Source organism: Diaporthe citri (genome assembly GCF_014595645.1).
Source record: "Diaporthe citri strain NFHF-8-4 chromosome Unknown scaffold_7, whole genome shotgun sequence".
Lineage (NCBI taxonomy): Eukaryota > Fungi > Ascomycota > Sordariomycetes > Diaporthales > Diaporthaceae > Diaporthe > Diaporthe citri.
Window position 1 is genome coordinate 4,350,585 of NW_025064852.1, and position 12,275 is coordinate 4,362,859.

General features: G+C 50.6%; 3 protein-coding genes across 3 annotated transcripts; 2 read left to right on the forward strand and 1 right to left on the reverse strand.

The window, feature by feature from the left end:
• Positions 1-3,227: 3,227 nt before the first annotated feature.
• Positions 3,228-4,158, forward strand: INS49_014328 (uncharacterized protein; the record flags this gene model as incomplete). The annotated part of the gene is made up of 2 exons (XM_043175019.1): positions 3,228-3,478; positions 3,531-4,158. 2 exons carry the CDS (start codon positions 3,228-3,230, stop codon positions 4,156-4,158), a joined length of 879 nt encoding a protein of 292 aa, XP_043021964.1.
• A 684-nt stretch (positions 4,159-4,842) lies between these two features.
• INS49_014329 (uncharacterized protein) lies at positions 4,843-5,654 on the forward strand (the record flags this gene model as incomplete). Its single annotated transcript, XM_043175020.1, has 2 exons — positions 4,843-5,347; positions 5,398-5,654. 2 exons carry the CDS (start codon positions 4,843-4,845, stop codon positions 5,652-5,654), a joined length of 762 nt encoding a protein of 253 aa, XP_043021965.1.
• A 4,868-nt stretch (positions 5,655-10,522) lies between these two features.
• INS49_014330 (uncharacterized protein) lies at positions 10,523-11,711 on the reverse strand (the record flags this gene model as incomplete). Its single annotated transcript, XM_043175021.1, has 5 exons — positions 10,523-10,544; positions 10,614-10,760; positions 10,851-11,071; positions 11,161-11,598; positions 11,673-11,711. 5 exons carry the CDS (start codon positions 11,709-11,711, stop codon positions 10,523-10,525), a joined length of 867 nt encoding a protein of 288 aa, XP_043021966.1.
• Positions 11,712-12,275: the final 564 nt, after the last annotated feature.

Below are 12,275 nucleotides of genomic sequence, written 5' to 3' on the forward strand. Positions count from 1 at the left end.
GCGCAGGATGAACAGCCCAGCGCAGAGCCTTGGCATCGATGAAGACTTATTGTGGGAACAATTGATTGTAATTAGACAATTCCACAAAATTCTAATTATGAAAAGGCAGTTTGATTAAATATTCGTAATCGCGTTCGATGTCGGGTCCTCCCACACTCAACCTCAGCCCTCACCTCGACCCGGGCATCCCTCAGTATGTCCAAACACATAATTCTCGTTTCAGGGGTTTTAGATGGCATGGAGTAATCAAAGCGCGCAGTCCTCATTTCGGATTCGGTCGCGAGATAGAAACGTTGACATTGCCAGCTTCGCGTTCCTTTCGATGTGCCCGTCTCCGATACCAACAACCCCAAAGAAGCCAGACCAGCAAAATGAGAATTATAGCAATAGCCAAGCCAACCACGAAGAGCGTGTGAACGTAGCCATTAATTCCTCCAGGGACGTCCGGGCCCGTTGGTGCGGAACTGTTGGTTGCGTTCGTGTTGTTCGCTTCCAGCACCGGCATCAGCGGTCCATCGTCGACCATCGTGAAGGCTTCGGTCTTGTTCTATGACAGCTTGATCATTATGGGAATTTCGGACCATCATGGAAAGAGAGTACGGGGTGGCAGACCTTTGAACCGAATATATGGAACTCGTCCAAAAAACAAGACTTCTGAAATCGTGTCTGAGATCTCGAGGCTCTGTGATTCACCCAACATTGAATCATGCCCTAGGTTGGATTGAAGGAAACAGAACCGGTACTTTGTCGATATGAGTTTCGATGATGAATCAAACGTGGTTATATTGCTATTCTGGAAGCCAAACTTTGTTTGATGTCTTACGAGGCCGAGGACCTTCTGGGAAAGCGGAGGACTGTACAAGTGGAAAAACGATGATGTTTGGCAACACCGAGGCTGAAACGAGTTCGACGAGACAAACTGTTTGCAGAGTACAATGTTCAGTGATACAAACACAGTAGACCATGTTGGACCGGCATCTCGGGGCCACGTCGGCCGCTGCAGCTTGCCGTGGGCATTAGTCACGAGGCAATTGAACTTGCTACCATGAGACCACCATTTACCATCGGCCATAATATTTCTCAACTTGTGATTTAAAGTGTGCATATCGCCCACCTCAATAAAGATAGCGAAGAAGTGACATACTCGATAACCAAAAATCTCACCTACTCGGATTGAAGGATTTGGATGTAGCTGCCACGAGGACAGCGCAGCGAAAACGATGACACGTACATCTACTCAGACGAGCAGGATGAGTCGGCTTGTGCCCCTTCATGTCCAACCGGCACCGGATGTCACCCGCAACACCGTACACCAACATTGTGAGGGGAAAGCTCCGGGTGTAACTGTCTCACATGAAGATACGAGAGCTGGGTTCCTGACTCCCCACATCACAAGTTGCGTATGAGGCACGACGCCAGTGGCGCAGTACACAAAAGCACGAATGTAGGCAGTGAATGAAGGAAGACATTGGCTCTAACATGCGTCCCAGAGTCAAACTGCCAACTCAAGGCAGAGTTTAATGACATTGGAGCAGCCAACCAACTTCTAGATGCATAGCAAATGAGAAACCAATATCTCCCTAAATACACAGGTGCTCCAAACTGCTTATTATCTAAACCAGCTGAACCATATCCAAGCAAGATCTGGAGTCCTGGGTAATTCCATTTATCCCTAACACCATGCAACCGGGCTGTGGTGTTGAATGGAGCTCACACTTCTAGGGGAATCACCTAGATAATTCTACCAAGAATACTTAGGTGGCTGACACAGTAGGAAAGTATCTTCCTAATTAAGGTTTATATTTTGATCGACTCAACAAACCTCCGACGCGTCCAGGGGCCACTTACGACAGACTGAAAAATAACTAAGTCTGATTGATGAAGTCAATAGCCCGCAACGATTGCTCGGGCTCTCCATCCTCTCTATTCTCTCCGCCGACTTCAACGTTGCCCATGAAAGCACACAAGTCCCCCTCGCCGCCTTCTGACCCAGGGTCTGCCACGATCTCCCCATGACGGAATCCACAAGCATCGCCGTTGAAAAACCTGCCCTATTTCCAGTAAATACAAACTGACCGATCGAGGACCACACCGATGCCATCGTGGGCTAACTTGCACTCATCACCGTTAAAGCACTTGCCATGTGCCCAGTACTTTCAGGTCGGGGTCTTGCCCACCTGTGCTTCAACAGTGCTGGAGTGTTGACGGGGAGGGACCTCAGTTCCGAACATCTTAATTCGATGTCGGTAGAGACATTTCTCCGGTTTGTGGTGACAGTTCCCCTTGAGCCAGCCGTGGCAGTCATACGGCTGCAAAAAGCGGGAGACCTGGTTCCACCTGCGACTGGCATAATAATCCTCCTGTATCTGGTTCAAGATCACTTCGCACCTGATGACAACAATTCTGTGATCGAAGTAGGGCTGTACGTTGCCACCTAGGAACCGGTAATCGATCTTGGCGCCTTTCGGCAGCCGTGTCATGCATTCATTCGCGCCCAAACGATGGAGACGCGTCTTACCGAGATCCAGTGGAAATACCCTTTCCCTCCCGCTGTGATATGCCATTATATTCTCTAGAATCCAGACAAGATCCGTCACACCAACTACCTAAGTACAGCTGGCACTAGCAGATCTAGGCTCCGTTTCCATCCCGATCTTCACAATCATTGACAAGGTGGCGGAAGCCACTTCCTTCTCGAACTTCTGCATTTATCTGCAAGTTGGCACAACATTCTTGCGTCGCGGACGCCTGAAGGTTGTACAAGATCGATCGTGGTCCTTTCCCCCTTCATACGACACGTGGGAGACGCCATCGTCTATGAGTGAGGCAGCTGATATGGGGGTGCTCATCGTCTGCCTTCTTTTTTGAGATACAGCCACGCTGATGGGCTGTACATAGATCCCTGGCATTCAAATCTTATTGGAGCAACGCACTACACTGAGGTCTCTTGTGGCTGCTATCCTTGAACGCCGCCTCGAATCTAGCCCACGAAATAATTCCGGTGGTGGCGATATGTTCCGGAATTATGATCCAAGGGCTTCAGCTCGACCATGTCTGGCCACTGGGACACCGAAAAAGACGCATCTAAAGTTGTTTTCAGGACATGACCGTCGTCTATAAAGAGTCGAGAAACTCCCGCTTAAGCAGTGATTACCGGCTAACATTCCTCAATCTCATCAAGACTCCAGGATTACCAGCCTTACCAAGAAAGCTTCCCCCATTCCAAGATGCAATTCCTCCCCACTCTATGGGCTGTTGCTAGCCTTTCCACCCTCGTAGTGGGCGTTCCTACTACTGCTACCCTGATCGCCAAGAGGGATGCTTGCAGCCCCGAGCCAGCCGGCGTGACTGGCTACGCGTTCGACGCGACCTCTGCTGAGGGCTTCACCGGCGCGACTTCCTTCGCCGATGCTGCGAGCGGAGCAGTCACTCCGGATGGCTACGCTTCCATCTTTAGCAATGAGAAGAAATCCAACAAGTGAGCAGCATCAAATTGCTCAACTCACCATTAGACTGACACGCACACACAGCGCAAATGACTACCTTGGCTACACCCTGCTGCAATCCTACGATGTTGCAGCTTGTGCCGCCTCCTGCACCAACAAGAAGACCTGCCAGGGTTTCAACATACTCTTTGAGCGGAATCCCAGCGTGTCCCCCGGCGCTGAATGCCCGGACCCCGACGGCGTGGCCTATATCAAGTGTGTCCTCTGGGGCGGTCCTGTAACCTTGGACAACCTGGTCAACACAGGCTACACCAACCAGCAGTTCCAGGTCGTCATTGCCGGCTCCAACGGTTATGTCAAGAAGGGCATCGTCCCTCCCCCAGGATACCCCACCCGCCAGTATTTCGGCTCCGGCGCCATCAGCGCCAGCTCGTACGTGGTGGGCCAGTCGTACCAGCAAGCCACCCTCGACGCCTCCGCCTGCGCGCAGAAATGCAACGAGCACACTGCTTGGGCCGCCGGTCAACCTAACGAGCGGCCCTGCAACTTCTTTAACACCTACTACCAGTTCATCAACGATGAGAATGCGCTGGACCAGCTCTTCTGCGTCATGTACGATCGCGTTTTGAACGGCAGCGTGGCTACCAACAACGGGCAGTGGAGAGGCAGCGACTGGTACTACATCGCTAGCAGCTACGGCTTCTCTGCCTGAAGAGGGACCGAGGGTTGGGAGTGGAAGTTGAGCTGTGCTGGGGGACGCGCGAGCTTATTGATATATTCAGCTTTGAATTCCAAGTTATTTCCAAGGTAACTAGAACTTGGAACGTGATCTCGTGCTTATAGTGATTCAGAGATCCACCATACTTATAATCAGACATACTAGGTAACTAATAATATGATCTCCTATGCATTAAGGGGTAATGTATAGATGACAATGATAGCCAGCTGTGATGGTAGTAGAGTCAATGTAGGTATACATACTAATTTGGGCGGTCGGCGTTTTTCGTGTACTGGGGCTGGCATAAATGTATCTGTGACCCGTTATTCTAAGCTTCTTTGTCGAAATTGGGTCAAGACTTGGCATGAGCCGTGTGGCGCGGCTTCAGCTTGTTGCGGGAAGGGTCGCAAAGTTGTAGATCCGCCACAGCCCGTATCTACATCAGGAACAAAGTTGAGAGACTCCGACAGAAGAAGAGATTGCCTGTTGCTAATAGCGCAAGATGCTCCAACTGCATTCGCGATGGCAAAGATTGCAGGTATAGCTCGGCTCTAGAGACCATTACAGCACTTCAAAGGCAAGTCTTATCGCGCCAGCTTGATCATCTACCCCAAGGTGCCTTTATGCTGACGTGCCCAGTTTAGGCGCTTGACCCAAGCTGAGCAGTTGATAGCATCTATGGAAAGAGCATGGGCTGTCCACTTGCCCGAAGTCAAGCTCCAAGATGCCATTCATCGCCTCGAACCAGGAAGCGGGGACCTGCCCAACAACCAGAGTCCTGTTGCACTTCCAGAGGCACCAGAATTATCATATAGGCCGGTGGGACACGAGCAGCCTACCGACTCCAGTCCCGCTGAATTCAGCAACGCGGACGACTACGAGTTTGATGAATCGCAGGATTTTGACAATTCCACTGACGGCATGGGATCTCTTGTTATGGAACCTGGCAAGGTCGGCTATACAGGCCCTCAATCTGGTGTTGCAGCTTTGAAATTCCTACAAACCCTCCATCTCTATATTCCCATTCATGGTAGAAAGCCTTATCCACTGGACGAGCCGGATTCGCGCAGCATACCAGAGGCATCGTCCGCCGACATTGCGCGCTACATAAACGATTACTTTGCCATTTATCACACAGATTATCCTCTTCTCCACGAGGGGACCTTTCGCGCCCGTGTTTCAGGTAAAACATCATGTGGCGCTCACAGGGACTGATTATTGACTTGGTCTTAGGTGCACTAGCCAAACCACGAGATGGTTCATGGCCGCTCTTGTATAACATCATCATAGCCATTGGAGCCTTTGTTGGCGGAACCGATGCATCGGATAATGACGTCCCGTTTTACAAGACTGCCCGCCAAAACTTGACCATGGATATCTTGGAAATAGGGTCCCTGGGTTATGTTCAAGGTCTCGTGCTCATGGCAAATTACCTACAAAAGCGCAATAAGCCAAATTCTGGGTTTACCAAGTGCCTTCCCAAGGTCTGACCGTTGCAGACGGACAGGTGGAAAGATCTGCAAGCATTTTTATCGAATCCACTCACTTGAAGATGGTTGTGCCAAAGTGAATAGGAAGATTCCATGCGTGTAAGAGTTGTAAAGAGTCTGTTTTTCCCTTAATCACTGCTTGAAGTAAAGAGGACGAAGGTCCCAGTTATATACACAACAATGGTGCCCAAGTGGGTCCGGACGCCTCCTCGGCTGAGGCGGAATACAATTTGACAGGTTGATCCCTATGATGAATTATCTTCGACGTCCTCTTTCAGTCTCGATATCTTCCTGGACGTATTTGGAATATCTCGTCCTAGCATTGACCTCATGACAATGGCTATCGGTGTTATGTCCGCCGAATTCTCCAGTATTTTCATCATGACACTTGAATCTTTTTAGCGACATCCTGACTAAACAAAGGTGAAATTGGATTTCGAACGGTTTGGTTGAAAGTTGCCAGGGCGGTCCCATGCACTAAGGAGAAACTGATATTTTTGTCCGGCGAATTTGACGAAAGAGAAGACTGGTTCAGGTCAGCACCTACTAGCTTACCTAGGTGTTTTAAAAGCGAAGCCTCTATTATAGTTCAAGCCATATATCACTATGGGATTGGCAAACCTGGTTTAGAGGCCGACTTCCAGCCGAAAGGCGTCTCGGAGTGCCATCTGATTTGGCGGTTTAGACGAGATACCTGGGCAGTGCATATGATGCCCGGCCACATTGTGCGCCTAGCTGGTACAATGCATACCGGGAACTAGTTTGGTTCCAATCATTTAGTAGTGCAGTTCGTTGCCAAGTGACCTACAATACCGATTTCAAGGTCCTGGTCTTGATAGTCAATGGGCTTTACCTGACAGTAACGTCTGAGATGTAAGCAGGAAGGTAGCATATTTACACGAGGTTCACAGACGCCTCGTGTAAATATTTTTGTTGGATTTGGTTTTAAAAATTAAAAAATTTAAAATCTTTAAAATCTACCAGATCCTATAAAATCCTATCAGACATGGGGACCAGTGACCAAACAGTAGGTTGCATATTTCCGCTACTAGGACGAGTAGCTAGTGGTCTTAGATAGTTCACTCCAAGCCACGCTATCAATTCCAGCGTAAATGACGTAGCCTGGAGGTTAATGCTCTCGGAGTGTGTGATTAACCTCGTCGCCTGGAATGTCAAGTGAGTTGTCAGATGCTTCCCTGTGGCTGGGATCATCCATGAGAGGACACAGGGAGTAGATGCGCCTGGGGCACTGAGGGAGTTGTGCTTGTCATCTTTGACGACGATGATTTGCCAGCGCTCCTCTGGCCGACGGACAAGCTTAAGAGTCGGGCTTTGAGCGAGACGTCGTTGGTTACCACCAATGGCGGGCTTGTAGCCAGAAACGACCTTTCGGGCAACATAATCTTGGTTTGAGGTGTTGACAAGCCTCACGTATTGGTCTTCGCTACCGTCGGACAAAGTTTCCAGATAGCTATCGCCATATACAGCGTGGTGCAGCAAGTACTAGGTAAATCAACAGGTTGCATCATCCCCGTCAGGTTCCCGTCTCTCATCATCATTGCCTGTCCCACCAGCTTCTCTGTCACGCCTCGCCCTCTCCTCTCTCTGCCGCAACTTCACCTTCTTCGGCTTCTTGGCGCTGCTGGGTCCATCGGGATGCTTATTCTTCCATGTCCCTCCATACCGATAGTGAGGAAACTGCCCCTTCAGTCCCTGTGCGTCCTCGACGCGGCCAGATACGTTCCGCCAGCACGTCCCCGGACATACCATATGCCACTTCCCGCTTGCATCGATTTGGCATCGGATGAGTACGGGACGGGAGGTTTGACACAGCGTGCAGGGTGTGTTGTGGGATTCGTTCTGGCCAGTCATTTCGGCCACGATTGTGCAAGGTGCCGTACTACTTAAATAGTAGTTGGAAATTCTGTACGGTATATTGGTGGGACAGAGAGAGTCGATCTTTGCTTAGATTTGAACAGGAATTCTTGATGTCGCGCTCGGACGTTGGTCGAAGATGACGTCGTACATATTTAGTACTTTGAATGCTGAACGGGGTCATTTACATAAGCACAATAGCAAGTACTTATACGGGGCCCTTCACATTATCTACACCGGCCCATCCGGCGATGCTGGATTAGCCAGCGGTCTGGCCATAGACCGCACGCAAAAGAATAGTCATGGAAATGCCGCGAGAGAGGAAGACAAAGACTGTCAAAAAAAGCAACATGTGTGATTGGTAGCCTGGCCGCAGGAAGTCTGGCCGTCGCTGTGAATGGTGACATATCTTGTGTAATGTAAAGGACGCCTGGGCGGGGGACTGCAGCAAATGAGCTACGTAAAAAGGACCGCGTTATAATCAACCAGACTCATCAGTGAGAAATTTTAAATTCGATTATAATTTATGCCTTTGGCCATCAGTAGCTATCAGGCATCTGGTCCTACAATTGTGTCGTCCGCCTCGCCCGGCTTATCTATTTGAACCTGCACATCCACCTCAGCAGCGGCGTGCACCGTGAAAAGGCTCGTGTGGAGTAAAGTTGCTGTGTTACACATTATATTCGTCAAAGATGCCTCGGTCGGGGGTCCAATCGTACCGATCCCACGGGCAGGTCAGCACTATTACCTGTAGGACTACCAATCGTTCGGGTAGAATACAGGTCACGGGACGATGCATTATGTTGTGCAACGCTAAGTCGAATGTTTGTGGCGCATGTATTTTCCAGAAGTGTCGAACACAATGTGCACGTATTCCTGGGTCGCATAAAGGTGGGCGGGTCTGTCTGTCCTCTCGATACTTTCCAAACCCATCCTTATCACAATTTGAACCGGCTAACATCGAGCTTACAATCCGATCACCACCGCCATTGTCAACATCAAAACCTCATCGGTGTCTTCACTGGTCTTCTATCACACATATGTATCCGATCGCTTGATCTCAGTATCAAGCCCTTGTACTAAGGGCTCTTGTTGTGCGATTGTTGCTGCTATTCGCGTGTTACGTCTTTTGCAGTCGCATATAATTCTTACAATGCCGAATAAAGGAAGCAGTCTGGAAAACGAAGAAGAGCAACTCTGCGACAGGTGCAAGAGCATCCCAGCAACAGCATTCTTCAGCAGTAAGGAAAGAACGACTGGGTCTGAGTACGAATTCGGGCCGAACGAGCCGTATCAGCTCATCGAAGGCTCCAACGCATTCGACGAACTCAAACTGTCTGCAGCGGCCAGTTGTGGCCTTTGCAACGCCGTGCTTGGGTGCTCCAAGAGCGACATCTTTCTCCGCGCGTGATTCATTACACGAAGAAAAGCTTGATGTGGGAGTGTAGAACCGCGATAGCTTCGGAATATCTACAGAAAATGAAGGCCAAACCCGATGATGATAGTTGGTTGCCGAACAGATTTTGGGATGGAGGCAGACCAAAATTGGAGCCTGACGATACCGTAACTCGATCTGGACTTCGCGGCGACCACGCCCCTAGTCTTCGTGCCCGCTGGTACAGAATTGTGCAAGACTATTCGAACCGACTTCTGTCACAGCCGGAAGACAAGCTACCGGCATTATCTGGATTCGCGGCCGAGTGGAAGCGATTGAATCCTCAAGACGAGTACGTTGCTGGGTTATGGAAAAGCGACATCTTCAAGGGGCTTGCGTGGTTCCGTACCTCCGACGAATACCATGTCAAGCGCGGCCTGCCTGAATACAATGCAACTTGGCCACATTCAAGCCCTTTCAAAGGCATACCGTCCTGGTCTTGGGCAGCCTTTGACGGCCCTGTGCGTCACTTTGGGGAAGATTGGTTCAGCAAGAACTTTTACGACTATGACGTCTCTACTTCACAGGTGTGGAAGCCGTTTCCACCACCCATTCCATGCCCTCTGCGTCTCCAGAGCGTAACTACAAAACTTGAGCAACCGAATCCTTTTGGACGCGTGAGTAAGGGAGAGCTCAAAGTTTCAAATTGGTCAATCATCGTTACGCTGAGTGAATCCGACTATTCACCCGGCTATCCATGTCAAATTGGAAACGGCCCAAAAGCGTACCGTCTGCATCTGGATTCTAAACATGTCTTCGAAGGAATGGTGTACTTTGATCACGATCCATTCCATCTGTCAAAGATACAAGTGCGGCTTCTACAGCTTGGCGTTGGGAAAAGTATCTATGGAATTCATGCTTGTGTGTGCGGACTGGCTTTGCTCCAGCTGCAAACTGACGAATTGACTTCGAATCAAGACTTGTACAAGCGAGCTGGCATGTTCCACGTCGATGACTACGACTTCTGGTTGCTTAGAAGGGGGTGGAAGACCGTAACAATAATTTAAACAGCGGTGCTCCTCAGTCGCCCCTCTCCTTTTAACTTTCAGGCTCTCGCACTTCTTTGCATATTTTTGTACCAAGTTTTCCTATCGAGTGTCCCGAGAAGTCGCTGAAGTGATGTTCTTCGTATGCGGAAGCCTCGGTGGGTGGTTGAACCTGCCAGCATGGGAAATTGTGCACTACGAATGAGTGGAGTCAGATCCATCATGATTTTAGCACCTTCCCTCGTGACTGATGGTCTGGCATGAACTGCCGCCTGGGGCCAAATCAAGACATATGGTTATTACTGCGCCTGCGCGCATGTCGGCGCAGACAGTACACAAGTTCCCTGACAGGTTGTAGTCCTAATAGTTGACGGCGGGCTTCAAGCAGGCTATACAGTTATAATACGCGACTCTACCTATTGACAATCAGATGCGTGCGTACTTGTCTACGGCGTCTCCCTTGCAAGGCATAATACTGTGCTAAAGTCTGGATACTAGGTGATATGAGAGCTTGCGTTGCTCAACCCCTATTCAAATCAGGGCAATGTCGCCTTGTAGCCGCCGGTGATTGTCTACGGGGCATCTGTCGGGTCCCTACATATTGGTCAGACGAAGCGCAAAGGATTTCAACGGGCAACACTTGGCCCGAGCGAGATCACTCACCAATCCGTGACAAGTCCCTCGTCCAGCTTTTCCATGACTGCCAGATCATCATCCGAGATCTCGAAGCCGTTGACATCAACGTTCTCAATGAGTCTTTCCTTCTTGACGCTCTTGGGCAGGGTGATCATGTTGTTTTGCAAAGACCATCTGTGAGGCGCGGTAAGCATCATGGGGATACAGGGTCAAGAGAAACGCGCAGTTGATGGCAGTACATGTGACGACGGGCGTGATACTTACCTCACAAACAGCTGTGCCGGTGTGCAGTTGTATGCCTTGGCAAGGCTGACAATCTTTGGATGCTTCATCCGCATCGCCCTGGCCAGCGGCGCGTACGCCTCCACGTTGATGTTGTGCTTGGCACACGTCTCCCGGATGGGAATCTGCGTGTTGAACGGGTGCACCTCAATCTGGTTGATGGCAGGGTGCACCTTCGGGCTCGACGCAATGAGCTCTTCGATCTGCACACGGGGTCACCGCGTCAGTAACACACAAGTACCGCACCCAGTCATTTGCTTCGTCTTCCCGTCAGTTACACGAGCACACTCACATGCCTAACCCCGTAGTTGCTCACACCCGCCATCTTGACCTCCTCCGCCTCGACCGCGTCCTCCAGCGCCCTCCAGCTCGCCAGCCGGGCCTCCCTGCCGCCGTACGGGCTGTGCAGCAGGAACAGGTCGACGTAGCCCAGCCCGGACACGTCGACGGACTTCTTGATGCTGCGGCGCACCTGGTCGTAGCTGGTGCTGCAGCTGGCCAGTTTGGAGGTGTAGTGGATGTCCTCGCGCTTGAGGCCGTCGGTGTTTTCCGGGCTGTTCAGCCAGTCCAGGATGGCCTTGCCCGCCTCGCGCTCGTTGTGGTACATCTGGGCCGAGTCGAAGCCCCGGTAGCCTGCTGAGAGGGCCCATTTTGTTGATTGGTAGGCCTCCTTGCCGGACATCATGTACAGGCCCAGCTGGATCTGGGGGATCGTCTGGCCGGTGGCCAGCTGTTCTTTGGGGTCAGCATCTTGTGCATGCCCGGACTGAAAATATTGCTGGGCCTTGGCAGGAATTGGCGTACCTTGACCCGGGTGGCCAGCGTATATGTTTGGGATGGCATGATCACAGTGTGTTGCTCGACCTCGACCTGGAGTTATCACTGACCAGTTGCATGTGGTGGTAGATACCCAAGTAGACTGTTGATATTGTCTTCGGTGACCCAGCTGACGACATGAAGTCGTACAGGTGGCCCCCATTGTGACGTCAGGAATTGACCAATGGATGTTCTCCGATATCGGCTTTGGGTGTGTTGTGTTTTCAACATGTTTGCATCGTCAGCTTGTGTCACCGTCAACATCTTGAAGCCTCTTAGTCTGGCATCTACGCATTTTCTCCCAATGCAAATCCAGTCATCAACTCGCGTCACCCAGAATTTGGTCCAGTAGACGTGCTGAATTAGTCCCATTGAGTCTTGTTTGTTTGTTTGTTTGTGTATAATTACGCCGTGTGACGAGCAATTCCCATTGAGTCGCGCCATCGATTTGAGCCCCGAGGGTTCAATGTTGCAGCGATATCCGACTGGCACAAGGTTACCGCCGGGAGCCGGGCAGTTCGTCGAGCTGAATAATTTGACGATAGCATACCTGCACCTAGATGAGGAGACCGTCCCCTCCCGACATCCGTA